Source organism: Callorhinchus milii, unplaced genomic scaffold, assembly GCF_018977255.1.
Source record: "Callorhinchus milii isolate IMCB2004 unplaced genomic scaffold, IMCB_Cmil_1.0 Scaffold1, whole genome shotgun sequence".
NCBI classification, from domain to species: Eukaryota; Metazoa; Chordata; class Chondrichthyes; order Chimaeriformes; family Callorhinchidae; genus Callorhinchus; species Callorhinchus milii.
In genome coordinates, this window is record NW_024704742.1 from 84590946 (window position 1) to 84618186 (window position 27241).

The 27241-nt window shown below is 42.2% G+C and overlaps 1 protein-coding gene and 1 non-coding gene across 2 annotated transcripts in view; one reads left to right on the top strand and one right to left on the bottom strand.

Moving 5' to 3' along the window:
- Window positions 1–699: 699 nt before the first annotated feature.
- On the bottom strand, window positions 700–771 carry trnak-cuu. The gene has a single exon. It is a non-coding gene; the product is annotated as a tRNA-Lys (tRNA).
- A 3914-nt stretch (window positions 772–4685) lies between these two features.
- The window catches only part of ecpas (Ecm29 proteasome adaptor and scaffold), a 61517-nt gene continuing 38961 nt past the window's right edge, over window positions 4686–27241 (top strand). Inside the window, exons 1-15 of the mRNA XM_042332638.1 lie at window positions 4686–4756; window positions 11947–12077; window positions 12518–12634; window positions 13150–13268; window positions 14335–14484; window positions 15566–15722; window positions 16639–16778; window positions 20196–20277; window positions 21151–21270; window positions 22336–22421; window positions 23884–23962; window positions 24813–24862; window positions 26045–26111; window positions 26202–26324; window positions 27040–27143. Of these exons, the coding sequence (XP_042188572.1) occupies window positions 4735–4756; window positions 11947–12077; window positions 12518–12634; window positions 13150–13268; window positions 14335–14484; window positions 15566–15722; window positions 16639–16778; window positions 20196–20277; window positions 21151–21270; window positions 22336–22421; window positions 23884–23962; window positions 24813–24862; window positions 26045–26111; window positions 26202–26324; window positions 27040–27143 (1547 nt within the window). The 5' untranslated portion in view covers window positions 4686–4734. The remainder of the gene's footprint in view (window positions 4757–11946; window positions 12078–12517; window positions 12635–13149; window positions 13269–14334; window positions 14485–15565; window positions 15723–16638; window positions 16779–20195; window positions 20278–21150; window positions 21271–22335; window positions 22422–23883; window positions 23963–24812; window positions 24863–26044; window positions 26112–26201; window positions 26325–27039; window positions 27144–27241) is intronic.

A 27241-nucleotide genomic window follows, 5' to 3' on the forward strand; every position in this document is an offset into this window, starting at 1 on the left:
CGTGTCAGCCAACCAGCTGACCAAAAAGAAACTCTGTTCCTGAAACATTTGCTCAAAAAAGCAGCTGGTGCTGGTACAGTAAACAGCATTGGTGGCTGGCCCATCACAAGTTGTTCTGTAAAGGTGCTCCCACCACCCTGAAGGCAGATGCCCGCCAGATAACTGATGAGGAAACTCTGAGGCTTGGGGCGACAGCTGCTGGAGTACAAGTTTCATGAACACATGTTCGTACGCCCAATGCCTGGAATCAATCTCGATTGGCCTGCAGAGAGGATCAGCACCTGCTGCTTAAACTCCGCACTTCTAATTGGTGAAACCATCGCTCAATGGAAAGGGACGTGTGCCCAAGATGCAGACAGGAAGATGGTGGCAATGCTCTCACGCATCTCATGAGAGCTTGCTGGGAGTTCCTGGTATCTGCCATCCACCTAGTGAGGGCTCAAACCCACACTTGTTACAATAATAATAATCCTTGCATTTGATATAGTGCTTTTCACGTCTTCTCGATGTCTCAAAGCGCTTCACAGAATATACTGTAAATTGAATTGACTGTATATTTGTGGGCAAAACGCGGCAGCCAATTGCACACAGCAGTGTCCCACAAAACAGTCATGGATTGAAGTGAACAATTTATTATTTTTTTCTTGAGGGATTATTATTAGGCATGTAGAGTGTCTGCATGTGTACTTGCCCAAGGTTTCGCCCTGCAGGGAATCGAACCCAGGTCTCTTGCTTAAGAGGCGAGTGCTCTAACCACTGAGCTACAGGACTCCACGATGTCAAATGACCAACTAGTGACTGTCCTCCTTGGGGCGCGGGGGGAGGTAAGCATGGAGTTGAACTGGCTCCAAGGTGATATGTCTGACAACAGAATGCCGGAATCAAGCCAGATTTCTGTGGCAGTCTCGGTAGTCCAATTCCTGAGCCAGGCGGGTCCGCAGTATTCCAGGACACAGCTGATAACAGCACAGCCAGCCTGGATCAGCAGGATCTGCGAGGGCAGACCAGTGACCGGGGGCAGGGAGTCATCCCACTCAACTCCTGTCCAAGCCAAAGCCCTAACGGGTAGGGTGGTCCTAGCTGGACAAGCAGCGGGAAAACTTGCTGGACAGCAAAATGAATGGCAAGCTATGCGGTTTTAGCTGGTTAGAGTCCAGCAGTGCCTCAACACACACTCTGGGGTCCTCAAGCCTTGGTTCTTGCCAATCTGTGCCTAATACTTTTCGGATTAAGGTAAGCAGGATGTGTCCCTCCAGGGAGAGAGTGCATATTCCATTCCAACAATCTATCTCTGGGATTTCCATGTGTAGGTGGGATGCATGGAAATCTCAGCTTGGTTTGGATACTCTTAAACATTGTGATGGGTTGCTGCATGTGCCAAACACTCGGCTGCCCTCCCCCACCACCAAAAAAACTTGCAAAAATCCAAAACATGCTTATCTGTTCCCCTTCTAAATCCCTCTAAATTCCCTCCATTTGTTGCTCAGTGTCCACTACTCCAATTGTTATGTGCTTTAGAATCATAGAATTATAGAATCATAGTATACAGCATGAAAGGAGGCCACTCAGCCCATCGTGTCTGCGCCGGTTCTTTGAAAAGAGCTATCCAATTCAATCCCACTCTCCCGCGCTCTCCCCATATTCCTGCAAACGTGTCCTCCCCAAATAATCATCTACTTCTCCCTTAAAAGTTATTATCGAATTGGTTTCCACCGCCCTTTCAGGCAATGCATTGCAGATCCGAACAATTCGCTGTGTGAAAACATTTCTCCTCACCTCTGTTTCTTTTAACAACTATTTTAAATCGGTGTCCTCTGGTTACCGACCCACCCGCCAGTGGAAATATTTTCTCCTTGTTCACCCTATCAAATCCCCTCATAATTTTGAAAACTTCTATTAAGTCTCCTCTTAACCTTCTCTGCTCCAAGGGAAATACTCCGAGTTTCTTCAAGCCTCTCCTGATAACTGAAGTTCCTCATTCCTGGTGCCATCCTGGTAAATCCCCTTTGCACCATCTCCAATGCCTTGACATCCTTTCTAAAGTGTGGTGCCCAGAACTGATCACAGTCTCTCGCAGAGGCCTATCCAGGGTCTAAACATTCATCGTAACTTCCTGACCTTTGTATTCTATGCCCCTATATATAAAGCCTAGTGTCCCTATGCTTTTTTTAACAGCTTTATCTACCTGTCCCGCCACCTTCAAAGATTTACTTATGTCAACCCCCAGGTCTCTCTGTTCCTTCACCTCCTTTAAGATTGTACCTCAGCTTATATTGCCACTCCTCGTGCTTCCTCCCAAAATGCATCACTTGGCATTTCTTCACATTAAACTTCATCTCCACGTGTGAGGATCCTCATCCTCACCTACAAGGCCATTCACGGCCTCGCTCCCTCCTACCTCTCTGACCTACTATCCCCCTACCTTCCTGCCCGTACCCTCCGTTCCTCTGGCTCCAGTCTGCTCCACGTCCCCCGCCCCAACCGCCCTACCATCGGTGGTCGGGCCTTCAGCCTCTCAGCCCCCAGGCTCTGGAACTCCATCCCCCAGTGCCTTCGCCGCCTCCTCCCTTTCCTCCTTCAAGGCCGGTCTCAAAACCTTTCTCTTTGACCGTGCCTTCAGCTCCCCTCTCGACTCTCTACCCCCTCCTCGCTCCCTCCCTTCCCTCCCCTCACCCTGACCATTTCCCCCCTGCTCGGGTCATGACCCAACTGTGCAGCGCCTTGGGACGTCCTCCCGACGTGAAAGGCGCTCTATAAATGGAATCTTGTTGTTGTTCTCTGTCCATTTTCCAATCTGTCTATGTCCATCTGCAGTCTGCCATGTCTGCATCTGCAAACTTGGAAACTGTACTCCTTATACCCAAATCCAGATCATTTATACAGATCAAAAATAGCAGTGGTCCCAGAGACACCACTTCACACTTCCCTCCAGTCAGAAAAAAAACGATCACCACCACTGTATCCAGGCTGTCACTGTCCCTTTAATACCGTGGGTTTCTATTTTGCTTACAATTCTCTAATGTGGCACTTTATCAAATGCCTTTTGAAAATCAATATAAACTACATTAACTGCACTACCTGCATCCACCCTCTCCGTTACTTCATCAAAAAACTCTATCAGGTTTGTCAGACATGATTTGCCTTTAACAAATCTGTGTTTATCAACCCTTATTTTTCTAAGTGAAAATTTATTTTGTCCCGGATTATCGTCTCCAGAAGTTTTCCCGACGTTAGGCTGACTCGCCTGTAGTTCCTGGGTTTATCCTTCTTCCCCCTTTTTGTACAGGGGAGTAACATTTGCAAGAGGATTGAAAGACAATCTGAGCTGAGCAGCCGGAGGCTTTTCCTACACACGTGTCTGTCCAGGGCACATAAAGCATCCTGGAGTTCCTACATGGCACATGTGGTGCATGCAATGTGTCAGCTGCTCTGCCATATTCCCAGACATGTTTTATATTATTTTAATATATCTGTTATATATTTTACAATTATGCACCTCTTTCCCCCTCTGCACTGAATTACCACTCTCAGCAAATTCCTTAACTGTATTCTCACTCTGTTCCACCTCATTCAGTTCCCTCCTCACGCTGCTGGGCTCTCTGTTTCTTTAGCGTTTTCTTTTGCATGAATGGATTGTATTCATTCAAGTTATCTAAACAGCACCATGAATCACATGTGCAGAACTCCAAAATAGGGCACTAATGTGTTCTTAATACCCCTGATGCAGTGCACGGCAGGATATATAAATCAAACTTCCTGATGATAATAATAATGCTTGAATTTGATATAGTGCCTTATCACAGCTTCGAGATGTCTCAAAGCGCTTCACAGAATATACTGTAAAGTGAATTGACTGTATATTTTGTGGGTGAAACACGGCAGTCAATTGCGCTCAGCGGCGTCCCACAAACAGTTATGGATGGAGTGAGTAGCCAAATTTTTTCAAGGAATTATTCCCAACGGACCCACCGATGGGCTAACAAGCGGATTCCTGCTCACTGCGAGGTACACAGAGGAAACATACAAGAAGCAATGCACTGATGTTATTGCATGGCGTTGCAGAAAAGAGACCAATGCAGTCAGTGCCTCCGGGATATGGAGTTGCTGTCCCTGTCCTGGGGCTGATCTGTCCACAGTGACACCGGCGGGGGGCGGGGCCTGGCTGGCGGGGGGCGGGGCCTGGCTGGCGGGGGCGGGGCTGGCTGGCGGGGGGCGGGGCCTGGCTGGCGGGGGGCGGGGCCTGGCTGGCGGGGGCGGGGCCTGACTGGCGGGGGCGGGGCCTGGCTGGCGGGGGGCGGAGCCTGGTTGGCGGGGGGGCGGGGGCGGGGCCTGGCTGGCGGGGGCGGGGCCGGGCTGGCGGGTGGCGGGGCCGAGCTGGCGGGGGGCGGGGCCGGGCTGGCGGGGGGCGGGGCCGGGCTGGTGGGGGGCGGGGCCGAGCTGGCGGGGGGGGCGAGCTGGCGGGGGGCGGGGCCAAGATGGCGGGGCGGGGCCGAGCTGGCGGGGGCGGGGCCGAGCTGGCGGGGGCGGGGTCGAGCTGGCGGGGGGCGGGGCCGGGCTGGCGGGGGGCGGGGCCGAGCTGGCGGGGGCGGGGCCGAGCTGGCGGGGGGCGGGGTCGAGCTGGCGGGGGGCGGGGCCGAGCTGGCGGGGGGCGGGGCCGAGCTGGCGGGGGGGCGGGGCCGGGCTGGCGGGGGGGCCGCGGAGGCTCACGGTTAAGGTCGGCGCCGCTGCTGCAAGATGGCGGCCCAGGATGAGCTGAGTAAGTTACTGAGCTGAGAGGAAGGAGAGAGGGAGCGGCAGTCACAGCCGCCTCTCTCTGCCCGGTGTGGGGCTGTTCGTGTGTCTGTGCCCCACACGGTGCTGTGCTGGCGGGCGGGCGGGGAGGGACCGGGTGCTGATGGTGAAGGGTTGCAGAGTGGGCCTCTGGGCAACATGACAGCCCAGAAAGTGAGAGAGAGTGAGAGAGAGTCGGCGGTTACACGCAGCCGCTGCCGTGTTAGCGCCTTCCAGCCCCGCTTCCCCTGGGCTGTGCTTTTAATGTGTGTGTAACCTCATGTTGCTGTGGTCTTGGGCTCGGCTGGTGGGGGGGAGGGGATGGTGGGGGGAGGGGATGGTGGGGGAGGGGATGGTGGGGAGGGGACCGGGTGCTGATGGTGAAGGGTTGCAGACTGGGCCTCTGGGCAACATGACAGCCCAGAAAGTGCACTTCTCCTCATTTTTTTTTCCTCGTCAGCTTGAATCATTCCTTTTTACCTCTGTCTCTGTTTCTGTCTCTCTCTCTCTCTTCATGGCTTGTTTTTTTTCTTTTCCTTTTTATGTGTGGCTTTTTTTCGGGGTGTCTTGCCGCAACCTTTAAAGCGTTCTGTGTTTCTCTGTTTTTAAAATTGTTCGGCTCTTTTGACAGTAACGGCTGCAGGCCTGTCTTTTCAGGTTTGGCTGGGCAGGAAAGGAGGAGTGTTTCTTGTCAAACAAGGCCATGTACAAGAAAACGAAACTAGGCTTGTAATGCACAAACCAGTATGCAAAATGGGTTTATTATCAAAAACAGAAGTCGCTGGGAAGTCAGCAGGTCAGGCAGCATCTATGGAGAAAGGAAAGTGAGTCAGTGTTTCGGGTCCACGACCCTTAGTTCTGACAAAGGGTCATGGACCCAAAACATTGACTGATTTATTACTTGTATCTGAAAAGGAGTCCTGTAGCTCAGTGGTTAGAGTACTTGCCTTGCAAGCAGGATAACTGGGTTTGATTCCCGGCAGGGCAAAACGTTAGTCAAGTTTCCTTACTCTACACACCTCTGTTTACCTAACAGTAAGCAGGAACCCGGTTGTTAGTTGATTGGCAGATCGCTTTTCCGGAGGTAATACTTCCTTCAAAAAAAATGAATTTCCCATAAAATATAGTCAATTCATTTTACAGTATATTCTGTGAAGTGCTTTGAGACATCTCAAAGACGTGATCAGATGCAAGGATTATTTATTATTATTATTACTGCCAGGGATGCTACTTCACAGCCTATATTTAATTCACCATTGATTAGTCAGCCTGGCACAGTGGTAGCACTCACCACCACTGAGGCAGAAGGTTGTGGGCTCAAGCTTCCCTTCGGGACTTGGAACACATAGTCCAAGTCCTGATATGGGGCTTGAAATCACAAAGTCTAAGAACGCATTCAAATGTAGTACTGTGGGATGTTGCATTATTGGAGGTACCTTCCTTCGGGTGAGATATTAAACCGAAATCCCATCTGCCTGTTCGGATGGACATTTAAGATCCCATTGCCCTATTCGAAAAGAGAAGATAGTTTCTCCCAGTGTCCTGGTCAACATTCTCTCAAATAATTAATTTCATGTCTGTTTCTGGGACATTGCTATGTGCAATTGTGCTGCCACAAATGCAGTCATTTCATTTCACAGTAGTTCCTGTGAAGCGCTTTGCGATGTCCTTCTGATGTAATAAGCCGCTAAACCAAATGCAGGTACTTGTATTGTTATTATCATCAACTGATTTTTTTGAGGTAATTTTATTCCAGTTTGAATTTATTATAAACTTGACATAGTGCCTGTTGGTGTACTCGTTGCACTGTGGTGGGCACCCTAAGGAATAATAATCATGTTATAATCACTAGGAATTCCATTGGGAACTACAATATACTCCTTTTAATGGCATATCTGATAATTGCATACTCCAATTAATTGCACAGCAATTTCTAGGCACCAAAAAATTGCTATTTGTTTGTATGATATTGCACTCCAATCAAATGCATATCGGATAATTGCATAATTCAGTTAAATGCGTGAATGATAGCCAGTCGATTTCATTCACACCTGTATAATTAGTTCAGATAATTGCATTGTTTGAGGAGTTGACCGGATGACCACAAACAATTTTACTTGCAGTTATAGCAACTTCTAAGAGGAGGTATACTATGCTTACTTTAGCTCACTCCTGAAGTAATAAATACTCACTGCTGATATATACTGTGTTATGCTTTATGTAATCCTGAAGAATAAATATATATTGTTCGTTTATTCTACATGTAGTTATGAACTAACATCAGAAGTTTGGATAATTGCATCTTATATGCTGCATGATTGCATTCGCGGCATGTACATCTTATAATTGCATATGTATAATTGTCTACTCTATATGATTGCATACTCTGCATAATTGCATACTGTGTAATTGCATGCCCCACACAATTTGGATACTCCGTGTAATTAATTGCGTGGTGTCTGTCCAGTCCCAACTGCACTCGATTATAAGGAGTGCACTTTACATTTCAAATATTTCTTGCTTTTTCAGATTTGAAGAGGGGCATACAGATTTGTAGCTCAAAATAGTTTGGATGCTTTCACTGACACTTTCAGTTAAAGTAACTGATGCGTGGCTTGTTCCCTGCTTTCTTTTGCCCAATTGTGATAACTTCCAAATAAAGAGCAGGGAACTTAGGGAAACAAGAACAGGAAGGAGTCAGCTATTCAGAATCTGTAGCCTGTTCCATCAGTTTGTTGGATCTTGTCAGATTGTTTGTTACCAATGCCCCGCCCTTTCGATTTACTCCTTTATGCCTCTACCACCCAAGCATCTTCCCAGCAATCTTTTAAGTGATTTTTGTTTTTTTCGTCATTGAATACCATCAATCATAACTGCTTTTACCAGGTCACAATAAGTTTCTGTAATTGTAAATATTTGTTAAGTGTTGTCGTCATGTCGCCTCCGAAAGCTTTTCTTATATTGGGGTTGATACATTGATCAGTCTTCACCAGGCAGCCTCCCGCCTCTCCTCTCACAGTTAAAGCATATAGGGATATAACGTGATAGGGACATAACAACCCAGAACATCACACTGAAGTCTGTTTGTGTGCTGACTTTATTGTTTCTCTCTCTTTCATACATACACACACACTTTAATCATATAATAGTTGCTGTTTTTTTTACACTAAACATGCAGTGTTCGTGGGGGTTGAGCCAACATGAATTTTGTTCCCTGCTCTTAACATCACCTGATGGAAGTGGTTTCAGGATGAGGATGATTCACACTTGTGGACCTCCTATGCTTTAGTTCGTTAACCAACTGAGAACTGTCATCAGAATGTTGTTAAAAAACTTCAGTTATGAATCTTGTACATTATTTGAGTAATATGGCTAATGCTAAAATGTAAAATTATTTTTAAAGTTTCTGATTTGAAACATTTTTGATCAATGGTGAGATTTTCTGATTCGGTTGAGAGGGCTCCTTGTTCTGCCCTGAAAAGTTTTTGCTTCGTAGAGTAGTTTTAGATACAATACAAAATTACATTTGTAAAGCGCCTTTCACATCGGGAGGACATCCAAGGTGCTGAATAGTCAGGGATTAGATATCCCAGATCACTGGAATATTGGACTAGCAATTTTAATCAGTATCTGTGAAATAAAAATGCATAACTGAATTCACTGCTGCCATTTTCGCCTGTGAATATACAATCATTACATTTTGCAGTGATATGTGAAGCGCATTGAGATGTTCTCCTTGATGAGAGTGTTGACATCATGGCCTTAACTGAAACCTGGCTCACCCCAGGCGACACCTTCCCCCTCACGGAGGCCACACCACCCGGCTACACCTCCCACCACATCCCTCGCCCCAACCGCCATGGCGGTGGTGTAGCCCTTATCTCAAGGACACCACTTGCCCTATCCCCTTACTCCACTGGCTCTTTCCCCTCTTTCGAGCACTTCACCCTCTCCCACCCCTCCCATCTCTCACTCAAAATCCTCCTCCTCCTCTACCGGCCCCCTAAAACCTCTCCCACCTTCATCTCCGATATTTCGACACTTCTTACATCTCTCTGCCTCTGCTCTGATTGCCTCATCATCCTGGGCGACTTCAAACCTGCACTTCACCCCCTCCTGCTCCATCTCCTCGGACTTCTCTTCCCTGCTCTCCTCGCTCAACCTCTCCCTCCACATCAACTCCCCCACTCACAGTCACGGCCACCCACTCGACTTGGTGATCACCCGGGGCCTCAGTGTCTCGGATGTCACTATCACCGACAAGGCCATCTCCGATCACCACTTCATCTCCTTCACCACCTCCACCCCCTCCCCACCTCCACCAGACCCACCACCATCTTCTACCGCCCCTGGAAGAAGTTACCCCCACAATCCCTAACCGCTGCCTTGGAGTCCTCTGAACTCCTCTCCCTCTGGCCTTCAACCCTCACTGACCCCTCTTCTCCTCTCACCCTCCTCCACAACCCCGTCTCCACCCCACTCGACACTCTTGCCCCCATCAGCTCCCGTACTGTCTCCTACTCTCGCTCGCTCCCCCTGGTTCACCACCCACCTCCGCTCACTGAAGAGCCAGGTGCGGGCCGTTGAACGGCCTAAATCTGGCCTAACGGTCCACCGACAAATCTGGCTGGACCTCCTCAAAATCTACCGCTCCACTCTAGCCTCGGCCAAGTCGTCCTTCTACTCCAGGATAATCCTGGAGGCGAAGAACAACCCCAGGCTTCTGTTTTCTACCACATCCCGACTCCTCCGTCCCCCCCGCCACCCCGCGCAGGTCATCTCCTCCAACCTTCACTGCGAGAAGATGCTGGATTTCCTTGAATCCAAAATCAAGGGAATTCGCTCCGCAGTCACTTCCCCTCCAACTTCCCCCCACCCCCTCCCTCCCACACTCCGACTCCTACCCATCCTCCCCTACAGACCTTCGAACCCTTTTCCTCACCCTCTGTCACCAAACTCATCCTATCCCTGAAACCCATCACCTGCTCCCTTGACCCCATCCCCACTCCACTCCTTATCTCCCAGCTCCACCTCCTTGCCCCACATATCATCGACATTGTCAACCTGACCCTCTCCTCTTTCTCTGTTCCCATTCCCTTAAAAACTGCCACCATCACTGCCATCTTGAAAAAACCCTCCCTTGATGCGTCGCAGCTATCAAGCTACCGGCCCATCTCCAACCTCCCCTTCCTGTCCAAGGTCCTGGAACGAGTTGTCGCCTCCCAGCTGCGCTCTTTCCTCTCCACCCATTCATTATTCGAACCCCTTCAGTCGGGTTTCCGTGCTGCCCATAGCACAGAAACTGCCCTGGTCAAGGTCACCAATGACATCCTGACCATCTGTGACCAGGGCTCCCTCTGCCTCCTCGTCCTCCTCGACCTATCGGCAGCATTCGATACGGTCGACCACGCTATCCTCCTCCACCGCTTGTCCTCCCACCTCAACCTTCAAGGCCCTGTCCTTGAGTGGTTTAGGTCGTACCTTTCTCACCGTCTTCACTTTGTCTCCACAAATGGCTTCTCCTCCACCCCCCGCACTGTCTCGTGTGGTGTCCCTCAGGGCTCTGTCCTCGGTCCCCTCCTCTTCACCCTCTATATGCTCCCCCTTGGTGACATCATCCGCAGACATGGGGTTAACTTCCACATGTATGCGGATGACACCCAACTCTACCTTTCCTCCTCTACCCTCAACTCCACGACCACCGATGTCCTGACAGCTGCCTGTCCGACATCGAGTCCTGGACGAGAGACAACTTTCTTCAGCTCAACGTGCGCAAAACCGAGGCCCTCCTGATTGGCTCACGTCAGCGCCTCCGCACCTCAGGCGCTGACACCATCAGCATCCAAGGCTGCACTCTCCACCTCTCAAAGCCGTCAGGAACCTCGGCGTTTTGTTCGACCCTGAGCTGTCCTTTCTCCCTCACATCCGCACCACAACTGGCACCGCCTTCCATCACCTCCGGAACATCGCCAGACTACGGCACTACCTCACCCCTCACGCTGCTGAAACCCTGGTCCACGCCTTTGTCACCTCAAGGCTGGACTATGGGAACTCTCTCCTCGCCGGCCTTCCCGCCACCTCCCTCCACAAGCTGCAGGTCATTCAGAACTCTGCAGCTCGTGTACTGTCCCGCACCAGGCTTCGGGACCACATCACTCCCACCCTCGCTCGCCTCCACTGGCTCCCCATCCCCCAGAGGATTGATTTCAAGATCCTCATCCTCACCTACAAGGCCATTCACGGCCTCGCTCCCTCCTACCTCTCTGACCTACTATCCCCCTACTTACCCGCCCGTACCCTCCGTTCCTCTGGCTCCGGTCTGCTCCACATCCCCCGCCCCAACCGCCCTACCATCGGTGGTCGGGCCTTCAGCCTCTCAGCCCCGAGGCTCTGGAACTCTATCCCCCAGTGCCTTCGCCGCCTCCTCCCTTTCCTCCTTCAAGGCCGGTCTCAAGACCTTTCTCTTTGACCGTGCCTTCAGCTCCCCTCTCGACTCTCTACCCCCTCCTCACTCCCTCCCTTCCCTCCCCCTGACCATTTCCCCCCTGCTCGGGTCCTGACCCAACTGTCCAGCGCCTTGGGACGTCCTCCCGACGTGAAAGGCGCTCTATAAATGGAATCTTGTTGTTGTTGTTCTCCAGACATCGAATGCATGGACGTATTTTTCTGAAAAATGTCCAATTACTATCTAGACTTAGGAGTTCCTTAGAGTTCATTACATAATATTTCCCCAAGACCTAATAAATTTAAGTCAACTGGAGGGCGAAAATACCTCACTGGTCTTCATTGGGAATCCTAAAATGAGGATAGGGTGATGATTTCGATTTCTTTATTACAGTATAATAAAACAATGTTTTCGGTAGGTCGAGAATATTTGAACATGTTAACTCCACAAAGTGACGTGCAGCAAGTACATTAAAATTCCAGTTATAATGCACGGGCTAACCCCGTCATTCTCATTAGTTAGTTAAGATTTGCTTCCAGTGACTTAAACTTCAGGATCCGACCTGGATAAAAACTATCTGTGAAAGTGAAAACTTACCAGCACCTAAAGCTGTTTAGTAACATACATCAACTTCAATTAGTAGAATATTCTTTGGAGGGATTTGTGGAATTCTCATAAACTTATTGGGTGGTTTTTTCAGGAAAATAACATTGTTTATCTTTTATTTTTAGACCAACTTGAGCGGGTTTTTATGCGCCTGGGCCTAGCTGAGACAGATGAACAGCTACAAAGTATTATCTCAAAGTTTCTTCCTCCTGTTTTGCTGAAGCTGTCTAGTGTTCAGGAAGGAGTTCGTAAAAAGGTAAATCTTCATACAGTATTTTGCTACTCGTTTGATTTACCTTCTTAAGACTAAAGATTATTACATGCATTATTCTTGTGTGTATATGTAGAAAATTGATTTGATCTTCCTCCTTTGTGCATTAGATACTAATGATGTTTGAGTCAGTCCAAATTTTCTTTGGCGTACGTTTATTCATGCCGCCATGTTTATTCAAGATCCTTTACTTAATCAATGGTGATGAACACCATTTTTGTCATCCAATAAATATTAGTCACTTTGAGCTGTTTCTATTGCCAGTTTTTCTTTCGTGCCTTGAAAATTACTGATTAGCTCACAGGTTTCTGAGAACAGTAAATGCACCCATGACCTTTAGGTCAGCTGAAAACTAGTAATATTCTAATAACCTTGTTGGATATAAGTGGATGTACAATTTACAGTTATTCTGTGTTCAAATTCAGGTCATGGAGCTATTGGTTCATCTCAACAAGCGCATTAAGAGCCGTCCTAAAATTCAGTTACCAGTGGAAACTCTGCTGGTTCAGTATCAGGATCCTGCAGCTGTGTCATTTGTCACCGTGAGTACCTGCCTAAATTACCTGATAAGACATTTTCATTTATTTAAATCACTATGTGTACATGTGTTCCCAAATTACATACAGGAATAATATAATCAGATGCATACTGTTTTATGCAAAATATGCAGCATTCAGAAAATGTTTTATTAATGCAATATTTGTTAAAGCATCAATCATGATTTATTTGGCACATTCGATATCTTAGTGAAAGAAATGTTTGTGTTTGCAGACATTTTACTTGGTAATGATATATGGCTATTTTAAAGGTGCTACTTTCAGCATATAACTTGTAGGAAAAGAGTGTGAATTTCTTACAAAAATCCGTTTCAAGAGTTGTTCCACTCATGTAGGATTATGCCAGTAAACTTTGCTTCAATCTGATCTGAACAATGAAACTTTTTACTGAAAAACAGATTACATGTTTGTTTTCACTACTACTTGGCTTATAAAGGACTTCTTTCAAACAGTTTATTTGCACCTAGGTAACAAGCTATGTTTTTATTTTTTAACTCCAGAACTTCACTATAATATACATCAAGATGGGCTATCCTCGTTTATCTGTAGAGAAACAGTGTGAATTGGCACCTTCCTTGGTTACTGCAATGGAAAGCAAACCTCAGCCACAGCAAGACAGGTATTGCTTAAACCTAGATCTTCTGTTGAAGATAGCACTAAGATTTAATACCATCTGTGGTTAAACTCTATTTTGAGTAACTTTTGAGCTCATAGACTGACATGCCAGTCCAGTGGGAGACTGTTGCTTTGTTGGAGGTACCTACATTCAGATAAAACATTGTGTCAACATGTCTCCATTGGTAGCACTCTCACTTCTGAATCAGAAAGTGCTAGGAGTGTGCTGCATTGTTGGACCAGGTTGGCATTAAAGATCCCATGGCACTATTCAAAAAGAGAAGGGAGTTTATCCTGATGTCCTGCCAACGATCTCGCAGATAAAATTGGTCACTCATTCCATGGCTGTTTGTGGGACGTTGTGTGCAAATTGGCTAACACGTTCGCCCACAAAAATACTCAGTCATACCACTGTACAGTACACTTTACTGTGAAGAGCTTTGAAATGTTTTGACGACATGATAAAGATTCTCTGTCAAATGCGAAGATTATTATTATTGCATTAAAACTGAAGTCTCGTGCCAGTTCAGATGGAAATTAAAGATCATGGCACTATTTGAAAAGAAAGGGGTTTTTCCTGGCAAAAAGTCCTCCAGACGAAATTAACATTCAACTCCTGGCGCTTCATAGATAAACATGGTGGTCAACATGCACATAGTAATGTTGGCCGCCGTGTTTGCCTATAATACAAAATCACTACAATTTATAATAATATTCCTTGCATTTGATATAGCGCCTTAGCACGCCTTCGAGACGTCTCAATGCGCTTCAAAGGATACATTGTAAAGTATAGTAACTGTGTATTTGTGGGCAAAACGCGGCAGCCAATTGCTCACAAGATATTTATTAAAAATTTGTAGAAATCCCGTCTTTCAATGATGTGTTAATGATGGTACCTCCCCCAACACTTTGAGATGCTATTCACTTGAAGGGCACTACATAAATGTAATTTTATAGAATCATACAACAGATTGCCTCACAGTTTAGACTGAGATAGCTGCTCTGCCACATACTAAATCTCGATTCGAAGCAGATCAAGATAATTATGACCAATTATGGTTCTTTTTCAGCCTGATGCAGTTACTAATCCCAACATTGTATCATATGAAGTACGCAGTGGAAGTAACCAAAGCAACATCTCCTTTCAACTTGGGAGAGAAACCAAAGATTGTTCAGCAGCTATTGGACTTCATGTTGGATGTCCTGTTGATGCCTTATGGGTGAGTACGTGAAAGAGTTGTATCTTTCTGTAATTCAAGCCTGTTTATCTTTTGGAAATCATTAAAACACATTGTGTAGTCACTAGTGGCAGTATTGACCAGGCTAACTAACAAGGCCTTATTTTATACTTTGTTTCCAGTGAAAATATACAACAGGTACCCATCGAGCCCTCGTGTTATTTAAGCAGTTCTGATGTGTTACAATTCCTTAACAAGCTGGTTGCAATTTTTTAAAAGCTCTTTTCGCTCCTTCTAAAATTTTGGCAACATTGTGGCTAATTATATAATCTTCATCTACTGTATTAACTGAGATGTGTGAACAGATTGGGGTTGAACTTTGGACCTTAGTGATTGATTGAGCTCAGTATCGTACCATATGGTGCTTTTACTCTCTTAATATTCCCCTCACTGGCTTCACCCCCTCGTTCCAACAGTGTAAGCTTGCAACTCTTCAAAAACTTCTCAGCTGTGTCCTCTCACGCACCAGGTTCCCTAACACTTATTATCCTCATCCTCACTAGCCTCATAATTCTAAATTCAAAATCCTTGTCCCATCCTCGATGCTTTACAATGTTGCCCTGCCTCTGCTATCTCCTCCAGCCATAGCTTCCTGCATGTACTCTCTGCTTTTGCAACTCTGGTCACCGTCCACTTCACATCAATCCCCCCTCTTGCACCATATTTTCCAGCCTTCGGAAGTGTTTTATAAACATCTGGCTGCTGGATTTCACCCACAAAATATACAGTCAATCCACTTTATAATATATTCTGTGAAGCACCTTGAGACGTCTCAACGACGTAAAAATGTACTACATCCAGTGCAAGGATTATTATTTTACTGCAGACAACAAATGGGTAGTTTTAGGCAAACAGAAAAAACAAAAATAAACGAGCTTAGAATCAGAGATGACTTTTGATTTTGGAATTTATAAACTAAAAATAATTTTAAATGTTCAAGGTGCTAGTTGAACCTAACTTTCCTATTCTCATTCGGTAATGTCTCTAAATGTTGTAGCAATAGCAACAGAAAATTGAGGGGATTATTTTTCATTGCATCTTGGGTGGTTTGTTTCTATTTTAGGTTTATATTGAGTGAGCCACAAAATCGACCTAGCCAAGGCCCGCAAGGTGTCAATGGTGGTGCTGTTGGTCTTGCTCAGCCACCAGCTGGCATGAGCTCCTATGCAGCTAAGCGTGTGGTTGGTGATAATCCGTGGACACCTGAACAGCTAGAACAGGTACCGAATTGTGCTTTAGTAACAGCAGTACAATAATGTAAACTTCTTGAAATACAACATGACTAACTTGAAGGTATGCTTACGTGTTTATTGTGGTAAATTTTTAACTAATTGGTATCTTGTATGATGAGGCACACTAGAAAAACAAGCTAATTATGTGTAAACACACTTCCTGCACCCCTAAAAAATCCTCACAGTTGTCTCATAATAATTGTATGAAGCATTGTACTGACTGATCCTCATTTAAATAATATTAAAGATTTAAGGAAGACAGAAAAAATAAGTTAATATTCTGTAACAATGGCTAAAACATTGTACTGTTAGGCTGAAAGGTAAAGTTTCATGGTTTTCAACCGTCTGTAATCGGTAGTGGTCTGTAATCTTATTAAAAAAATTTGGGTAATTTAAAATTGTCTTGCTGAAAATGTTAAGATTTGACTGATAACAGGCTGGATTTATGAATGTTTAGCTTTGAATGTTTATCACAACAGTCTGGTTTCAATCGGTTATAAACTCAGGCTGTGGATTGTGTTTCTTTTAGTTAACATTTTGATGTAATGTTCACATGTCCTCTCGATGTGAAAGGTGGTATGTAAGTGCTATTTGTTGGTGTTTTAAGCCATTAAATTCTTATATGTAAATCAAACTAACTATGACCCCGAATAATAAATCGTTCAGTTTGTTGGAAGAGTAATATTATTTGAAAAGTGTTTTATGCAGTAGAATTTTAACACAGAGCAAACACCAGCACACCATTAAATGGATTGAATGGCCTCCTATTCTCATAGATTTCAATGGTTCTATTCTACATTGGCTTCTTTATCTTTAAAGTTAAATTGTTTTTTTAAATTTGAAATACCTACTACTATTCTGTATAACTTATGATGACTAACCCTACATTTCTATTTGAAAACAGTGTAAACTGGGAATTGTGAAATTCATTGAAGCAGAACAGGTACCAGAAAATGAAGCGATTGTTCACCTGGTGGTAGCGTCCAGTGATACACGACACAGCGTAGCAACTGCTGCAGACATGGAAGTGAAGAGCAAACAAAGGTAAGAAAGAGCAAGGCTTGAACTTTTATAGCCTTTTCTGCATGATATACATCCAATCTGGATTATGGATGCTTTGAGGGTGCTTTATATTCAGCATTATATTTTCTAGATTAAGCTCAGCCCGGCTCATTTGATAACAGTCTTACTTCTGGATAAGAAGACTATAGGTTCAAGTCCCACTTTGGGACATTGGGCTCATAGTGTCTACGCCAGGGGTGGGCAAAATACGGCCCGCAGAACATATCCTGCCCGCCAAATGATTCTATCTGGCCTGTCTTTGTGTCTAGCAATAGATAAAATTATAGTTCGTTCAGTCCCAGATAGGAGCAGTTTTAAATGCGTCCCTTACGTTTCTTTTGTCACAGCATCGATTTTTAATTGCTAAAGTCGTTAGTTTTTTTTTCTCTTCAAATTTTGCATTTCAATCAGACCAGGAACATCAGCTAATCACACTGCTCAGTTGTGCGCACGCTCCCTTAAGTGTCGAATCAGACTGACATCAGAAATTTACAGATTGGCAAATTTTCAAACGCGCGCGGCAACCTCAACTGACTTACAGTGTCGGCCACGGCACGAGCAGCGTAAAGCCTTACCACCACAGAATTGACGTTCGCCATTAATACTTTTCACTGAAGAGGACGTTACTGTGATTTAGCCGTTTATTACTTGTTTGTATTTTTTGTGCGCCAATTTGGTATTTATATCACCCATAAACCGTGAATGTTAATTCGAAATGAGTTTATCAAAGAAGCGGAAAGTGGACCCTGAAGGCCGAATATTCAACAAAGAATGGACTTCTAAATTTTTTTTTACCAGTGTGGGTGGAAAACCTGTGTGCTTAATTTGCAAAGAAAGTGCGGCAGTGCTCAAAGACTACAACTTGAATTGCCATTTTGAGAGCAAATATCCTTGCAAATATAAGAATTTTTCTGCTGAAGAAAAAGGAAAGAAAGCTGATGAGATGCAAAAAGAGCAAAGCATTTTCACAAAACAATTTACATCCCTGGAAGAGATTACAAGAGTGAGTTACGTGATAGCAATTAACAAAATTGCCAAGAATAGCAAACTGTTCTCTGAAGGAGAATTTATAAAGGAATATATGGTTGATTCTGCCTCGATTTTATGCCCAGACAAGAAAAAAAGAGTTCGAGAACATTAGCTTGTCAAGTTGAAACTATTGTGAGACGAGTTGAGGATATCTCTGAGAACCTGTATCTGCAGTTAAAAAATAAAGTAAGCAATTTTGCATGTTTTTCACTGGCACTCGATGAGAGATGTGACGTCAAGGATACAGCCCACTTGATAATTTTTATTCAAGGTATCACCAAACGTTTTGAACTCACAGAAGAATTAGCATCAATGCAGTCAATGAAAGATATGACAACTGTAGAAGACATTTTGGAGGCAGTAAATAAGTGTATCTTAAAATTAGGAATAGAGTGGAAAAAATTGGTGAATGTGACCACCGATGGAAACCCAAATCTGACAGGCAAAAATATTGGGTTAATGAAAAGAATTCAAGATCAAGTCAAAGAAACAAATCCAGAACAGAATATTGTTTTTCTACACTGCATTGTCCACCAAGAGGTCCTCTGTAAGAGTGTTCTAAAACTAAGCAATGTCGTGGACACAGTTACGAAAGTAGTCAACTACATTCGAGCAAGAGGTTTAAACCACAGGCAATTTGTAACTCTGCTCGAGGAATTGGAATCCGAACACACAGATGTTCTGTATCACACGAATGTTCGATGGCTTAGTTTAGGAAAGGTCTTGAAAAGAGTGTGAGAACTGAGAGCAGAGATTGATTATTTTTGGGAATGAAACAAAAAGATTTGGATTTCTCACAGCTGAATGATGCGAATTGGCTCTCTGATTTCGCATTTGCCGTTGATATCATGGGCCACATGAATGAACTGAATTCCAAACTGCAACGGAAGGAGGCCTTTGTGCACGATTTGTATTGCCGTGTCAAGTCATTTATGACAAAATTATTTATTTTATCGCATCAGATAGGAAACACGTTGTTCGCCCACTTTCCAACTTTGCAGCAGATTACTGTTTATGATCAAAGCCTTAAAAAATGTACTTCGTCACTACTTGACTTGCGTGCCAAATTTTCTCACCGATTCCAGGATTTCAATTTGATCGAAAATGACCTGTCTTTGATCTCTTCACCTTTCTCATTTGATGTTGACAAAGCTTCATTTGACCTTGAACTCAAGCTTAAATTGACCTGCAATGTGATCCATTGCTTGCGGAGCAATTCAAATCAGTGCCGCTTCCCAGTTTTTATGCCTCTCTTGATGAGTATACCTTTCAAAAAATAAAGACTCATGCCCAGATAATGCTTGTGCTGTTTGGATCTACATACATATGCGAAGAGACATTTTCTGTGATGAAATTCAATAAATCAAAACATAGATCTGTGATGACTGATGACCACCTTGCAGCAGTACTCTGGATTGCAACAACGGATTCGATGCCTGACTTCAATTGTCTGGTTAAAGCATATCAGCGCTTTCATTCTTCCCATTGAGTGAGATTCTCACATTCTCATCAATATGTGAATAAATGAATCAATATCGAATAAATGTCTGCTCAATGAGTTGTTTTTATTTAACCTAATTTTAACGAATGTCAATTATATAGACTTTATGCATGTTCAAGTGTAAGACTTGATTTTGAGCTATTATTAAGCATTGCATCTGTAATTAAATGAAACTTATCAAACCTCGTGAAGTGGCCTGCCAACCAAAATAATTGCCCACCCCTGGTCTAGGCTGATGTCCTAGTGCAGAGCTGGGGAAAGAATGCATTGTCAGAAGTACTGTCCTTCAGATTAGATGTTAAACCAACATCCCGTAGACCTGTTCAGGTGAATGTTAAAGATCCATGACGCGATTTGTAAAGAGAAGGGAATTTCTTTGGTGTCCTAACCAGCAGTTCTCCAGATAAAATTTGTCATTCACTTGGTTGTTTTAGGACATTGCTGTGGCATTTTTCTGCAAATATCTTGTCACTATACAGAAACGTTTGGAAAGTACATTGTAATGTTCTTCATATTATAAACACTGTATAAAATGCAAGGATTATTATTTAGAAATTCAGCAGTACGTAATGGAACTTTGTTAACAAAATGCACATGAATATCATTACAATAAAACTCGCATAAGTCTGATTTGTATAAATTGTGTAATCACCTAAGTTTTATCAAAGCAACAGGACAAGAAGGCACAGGTTGTGAAAGGCAGTTTTAGGATAGACACTGGGGAAGTATTTCTTTACAAAGCAATATAGAATAAAGGTGATAGAAGCTAGGACACTTGTCACACTATTTTTATTACTCTTTTCATGTAGGTGTCGTGTATATGCAACAGGTTATATATCCTGATTTTATAGCTTTCTATCTTTTCACAGCATAATTGACTGGAACAATCCTGTGATTGTCAATAAACTGTATAAGATTTACCTGGGAGACATACCATTGAAAACAAAGGAGGTAAGTTTCTTTGCAGTTTGACCTTTCCTGTGAACATTCTGAAGTCCCACACAAATTTATCAGCTGTAAATAGAGTTAAACATCCTCACAAAAATCACTTGTAATTACCGTGAACAACAGAAGATCAGAGAGGCTTAATTAGAATTACTATAACTGATCTTTGCTCTTTATTTTCTATTAGCCAATTTATAATCAAATTCCAAAATCATCCTTTGACCTTAGAGATTTTGCATCCCAATTGCTTCACCTGTGTAACTGAGCTCAGCTCTGGTAAACCATTGACCAGCGCTGGAAGCAACATAGGTTTGCTTCGAACAGTATAAAGAGAATAAGAGGGCCATTCTGACAGTAAAGATAATCTTCACTCGATACTTATTGTTAAATAAAGAAGAAAAACAGCCACTGAAATTTGACAGGAGCTTTCTGAAATAATTTGCAATGCATGAAACATTTACCTTCCATGTGATCTCAATTGAATAGATCTATGTCACTGTTTGCTCATTTGTGAGATTGTTTTCAGAGTCCAGTTGCTGGTGGAGACTTATGGAAACTGCTGCTGCATTGCAGTTCATTCAATTTGTAGCCTGCTCTTGTAGTTTTAATAATAATAATAATAATCCTTGCATTTGATATAGCGCTTTTCACGTCGGGAGGACGTCCCAAAGCGCTTCACAGAACACACTGTAAAGTGAATTGACTGTATATTTGTGGGCGAACGCGGCAGCCAATTGCACACAGCAATGTCTCACAAACAGTCGTAGATTGAAAATGACCAATTTATTATTGTTTTTGGTTTTGGAGGGATTATTATTATTATTATTTTATTTTACTGTTCTAGTTTTCTTAACAGGAATGCCTGTCAATCTTTTACAGGGAGCAGCACTGAAGCCAGAGCTAAAACGGGAACCAGTCAGCACCAGAGTTAAACTCAAGATTCTCCCCCACCTGTTGCGCTCCAAGCAGGCGGCAGAGATATTCCCAGCCAGTATACAGGTATGCACTGACGGCTTAAATCCTCACAGTCAAACTGACTGACTTTAAAATATAATCAGCCCTGAATTTAAACATGTGAATTAAAATCTGTACACTTTTCTTTTGAAAAGTTTATATCTTCCCTCATGAATCAATGAACCACTAACAGCATGTAGCTACTTGCTCAGGAACCATTCCCCTTTCTGTTTTGGCTCTTTTGTATTTTATCCTCTCTTCTAAAGGTGGTTCACACATGTAGCAACACATCAAATATAAGAATTATAATGTTTTGCCTGTGAACCTGAATGGTGACTGTTGGCGGGGAAGGGGAGAACTGGGCTGCCATCATATCAGACCCTGTACATTTCCTCATCCGTTGTCCCTATTGTAGAGTATTGATAGCTTTGGCTGATTTTCCTTCCCTTACCTGATGTAATAAGGCCAATTATAATGCTTCTAGTGCTGTCCCGACTGAGATCAGCAAACTTAGCACAGATCAGGCATTGATCCTGAGATTTTCCCAATCTACATGGCTTGTCAACTTCCTGGTTCAGCTCAATCAGCCAACACAGAGCTATAATTTTAAATGTGTGCATTTGTGTGGCAGTGTTTGTGAAGTATCAACATTCTGAACCACAAAGTGGGTGGCAAGAGATGCATTATGTGACTGCTATTACTCAAACTGTGGAGTTCTTAAACACTGAGCAAAGTGACTTTCAAATTAATATTGAATTTAACAACTTTACAACATTTTGCATAATCTTAGTGAACCTAATGTTATGGGATGCTTGTTATCCTGAAAAGTGGTTTGTGATACTTCAGTATTGCAAATTTGAATTCTTCAAATGACCAGAGATTCTGTGCTAGTAAACTATTGACTGTTTTTTGTAGAGTCATTTATTTGATTTTATCCTGGAATACTTTTGTGCGTCAAAAGATTAAATATATAAAACTGTGTTTGAAAGGGTTTTTAACTAGTTCTTTGAACAATCTAAACTGTAAATTTCTGCTAATAGTAGCTTGTTGTAAATTAATGACTATGTGGATTTATTTAAATGGTATTGATTCACAATCTTATTTCCACAGGTGGTGTACGATGGACTGTTTGGTGCTAATACAAATGCAAAGTTGCGGACCCTAACCCTACAGTTTGTGCATCATATATGTTTAGTGTAAGTGGCTGGAGATTTTGACAGATCAGTTCATTACAGCAATTGAGACCTAAACAAGATTATCTAATCAACAATACTTTTTTAAAACGGCGGAATATTTGGGAAGGATTCCTTTTCACATTTCCTGCTGTGACCAAGGAATAACATTAATGCTGCATATCGATGTATGTACTGCACTGAGAAGTCCACCCTTCTCTTTGGAGAAGAAATGCAATTTACACGACTCATGGAGGAAATGTTTTCTGTGGTTACAGGCAAATGGAATAATAAAAATAGTTAACCCATTAGCTGTATATTTGCACAACACTAAATGTTGCATGCTATTTTTATGAACCACTTCAAAAGCCGGAACACAAATTTTGCAAAAACTGTTCGATTATTTTAAATTGAACATTTTTATTTCTAAGTAGTTATATATCACAGTTATTCCACTAACAGTTTGTCCTAATCCACAGTCGAAGGATGTGTCTTTTATTCAAAGATCCAACATCGCTGTTTTTTGTTAGTTCCATCTTACCTGAATTTTGAAAGTATATTAAAAGGTTAAAACACTTTGCAGGCATAATTCTTACACTATATTGTTAATTCTAAAGACTGCTAAGTTGAAAACCTATTGAAGAAAAATCAGAGATCAGATCAGAGCCATTGATAACTCATACAGTGAATCCTCAATTTTTGCTTGGACTATCTTGGGAAAGTCATTTGCAAAATGGAGTTTCTGCTCCAACTGTGAAGGAGACAGCTGAACTGTGCAGCAACTGACTCCTGGCTCGAGGCCAGGCAAGGTAATAGGTTTCTTGGGCCAATCTGGTCAGGGAATAATATATGTCAAGGGTGAAACAGATAATTTTCAAAATGAGGAGAAACTTGGTAAGCCTAACCACATTCTTAAATGTTTGCTCAGCCAAGCTTGCCACGAAATGATGCAATGATTGCAAAATATCAAGTGTAAGTTTAAATTGCTGTGATGCAAAATGAACCATTCTATGTCATCGACATTCGCAGTGACAAAACAGAGTTAAATAATGTGGCTACAGAAACCCACATCAATAGCTTGAGGGTAGGTGTGTAGTTAGCTGCAGTACTGATTTTCTGCCATCAGAGGTTGCTGACACATTCATAGAGATAAGTTAGATTGTTTGTAACCTCATTGTGTATTTCAGTACCTTAACATCTGGTTGGAAGATTTAGATTTTGCTAACCAGTGGAGCCAGACTCAAAATCCAGCTGTTTAAATGAACCGTTTTTACCTAAAAAAATATTTACTGCTAAGGTTTTCTTTGTTAAGGAAGAAATAGGTGTTGCAGGAATATTACACTGCTTTAATATTTCTAGTTTTGAAAAGAATATTGTTTTCTCGGTCTCTGCTTTTCACATTCATTTGGATAGGAACAGGTGGAACTTATTTAAGTATAATGCTTTTTATTGATTGTGCTAATTATTTGTTTTATTATTCACACAGCTGCCCTGACAATAAAATTAAGCCTTTAGGACCAATGCTTTTAAATGGACTCACAAAGTTGATCAATGAATATAAAGAGGTAAGACTCTTGAAAACCATTTGATCCATGAACTAGTGTTGAGCTATTATTTTCATCTTTCTTGCTTCCTCAAATGAAGATGCTGACTTGTGTTGAGATAATAATTATAATAATAATCCTTGCATTTATCACGTCGTTGAGACATCTCAAAGTGCTTCACAGAATATATTGTGAAGTGGATTGACTACAGATTTTGTGGCGAAATGCAGCAGTCAATTCCGCACTGCAGTGTACCACAAACAGTCGTGGAGTGAATGACCGCATTTTTTTTATTCTAAATTTTTTTAATTTAGAAGTAAAGCTCTAAGAATGTCATTAGCCTCCCAGCACCTCACTAAGTGACCATTCGTCTTCATTCTTGCATCCTGCACATACTGTAGGAGTAGGCCTACTTAGATATAGACTTGAGAATTTTGTTTATCATATGCCAGCCATTACCAAGCTGACCATGTTTGATTTTGACCATGTTGTACGGTGAGCATTGCAGCTGAGCCCGATCCAGTCCTCATAACATTCACAAATGCCCATCTTCTGGAGAAGTTGCTGAATATAATTTTTATCTCTTCACGTTTTCCCTAATAGAGCATTGTTGAAATTATATTAACATCCCTCTGCGGCATTGTCTCAGACACCTCACACAGCACAGACTTCTAGTTAACCATTTGCGCCTCAAAACAAAACTTAATTAGCTGAATAGCACTGGCAGGTTAATTTTGATGCATTTCTTGAATGTGTTCTCTTATTCCCGAATGTGTTCTGTTATTCCCGCCTGTCAATTAAGTTTTAACATTTTCAGCAGATTGTACACCCATAATTTCTTACATTTTTTTTCCTTTTTTTCTCACTCAAGGATCCAAAAGCCCTTTCTATGGCATATTCAGCGGTTGGGAAGTTATCCAGGTGAATTTTTCTATTTTTCATATTGTATAAAAATCTCCCCGCACAGGAAGGTGTTTTCTATTACGCTCTCTGCGTTTTATAAAACAATTCAATAACTATAAAAAATATTATCAAACTCTTTGTTTTTGAAGATATTTGGACGACTGTTTCACATCAGTGTTTCCAGAAATCTAAATAAATTGAAAATGACACTTTGATCTTAATAGGTGAGCCATTATCCATGGTATATAAATAATCAGCACACATCGCATGAATAAAAAGGCTCATATTCATAGAACATTGAAAATTCACTTCCTTTGTTAAATATGATCTTAAACAAAGACGAGAATAAGTGTGTCACGTAGCAAAAGGAACACAGTAAATGGAATGATAAAAATAGTTAACTCTTCAGTTGTATATTTGCACAACACTAAATGTTGCATGCTATTTTTATGAACCACTTCAATAGGCTGGAATACAAATTTTGCAAAAACTATTAGATTACTTTAAATTGAACATTTTTATTTAAGGGAAAATGTATTTCTAAGTAGTTATATATCGCAGTTATCCCACCAACAAGTTATCCCAATCCACAGTCAAAGGAATTTGCAGATGTGTCTCTTATTCAAAGATCCAACATTTTCGCCATTTTTTTTAAAAATGCTATCAGTAGGACAGCCTAGGAGCAACTTTATTTTGCAGGCAGACCCTTTATCTCACCAAGGAATTCCGAAGGAGCCATAAGGCAATGTTAAAGTAGATTTTGGGAACCAGAATATATTTTTGAAAAGGGTCTACATTGAAGTAGTCCCACATCAAAGCTTTCCTTTTGATGGTTTCTTCAGCACATGGACTGCTCGTTGTCTTAAGTACAGTGAGGACAATTGAAGGGCTCAAACCTTGTAAACAACTAGTTATAGAATAATGTTAGTTAAACCATTGAGAGTGATTATAGCACGTCTTTCAAACAGAGTAGAAAGGTTTAAAATTGAGAAAAGTCTATTTTTTAAAAAAAATCATCATGCATATACTTCTATTCAAAATATCAAGGAAAAAAAATAATCTAATCAACTTTATTTATGAACTGCAAAACCAAAACTGTGATTAAGTTCAATAAGCCAGTTATCTGTACCCAGGAAACAAGCTTCTGAAGTTAAACCATTGTTATCAATGAATTGAGTTGTTTCCATTTTATGAATACAGCCGTCTACCACAACTCTTCACTAAGGATTTAGCACTTGTGCAGCAGTTTTTTGAAGCTATGTGCAAGGTGAGTGGAAAAACTACATTTTTATTTTGCAATGCCTTTTTTTGAAACTTAAATTTAAACCTAAAGTCTTTTTATTTTTTGATATTTTAGGAAAATTCTGACATCAGGCTTTCTATTCAAGAAGCTTTGGCCATGATGGTAGGAGCCTACAGCTCACTACAAGGAGCTTCTCTTACTCTAATGGAGGCACTTGTTGCTGCTTACCTTGAAAAGGTATGTCAACATTTTAAATGTCAAAAAATCTAGACCTCTATTCACATTCTGCACTGAAGAATTCTCCTTCCTCTTCCATGACCATTGTAAATTTGAAACCCAGATGAGTTCAACAGAAAATGGATGAAAGGAAAGTGATTATATTTCAGAGGTGGGGGTAGAATATTATTTTATGGTAAGCTACTACAACTCTTGTGGTAACTTTATAGGTTCATCACATTCTGCTGTAGTACAAGTAATGGACTCCTGTCATTTTGTGACCATTTACTCTCTGATGTGGTTGTGTTATTTTTATTGACAGATTTTCATCATTGGTTCACACAGAGATGCAAGTGTTTTTTAAAGTGCTATTTAGGAAGGAGCAAAATGGACTCCTTAAATAAGGTTAATCTTTATAATAATGTATCATGTGAGACTCAAACTTCAATATAAATCCTGTTACAGCTGTCAAAGTTGTAAAATGTGAAACAAATTCCATAAATCAGTTTTGAACACTGATTTGAACACTCCGCACAAGGACTTTTTGAAATAATATTGCTACAGCTTTGTAATAAATATTAGTATCCTGTAAAAAGCAGCCAATATGACTGATTTCGATTGGAAAATATGAACTTTTATCCAAAGAGTATAACATTCAATTATCAAAAACGTAAGTAATTCAGGTCTCAGTGTGTGTAACTAGCATCTATTTCAAACATATTCTCTTTTTCTGCAGCCTGAAGCACAGGTCCGACAAGTGGCAGTAAAGTTTGCCAGCACAGTGTTTGCCTCAGATCATATACCATCCAGATACATGCTATTACTAGCTGCTGGTGATCCGTAAGTATTTTCTCCTCTTATGGAAACTGAATATTGTAGGAATTACGTTCACTGAGGAGGTTATTTATTTAATTTTGATTATTGAGTACTGTGTTTAT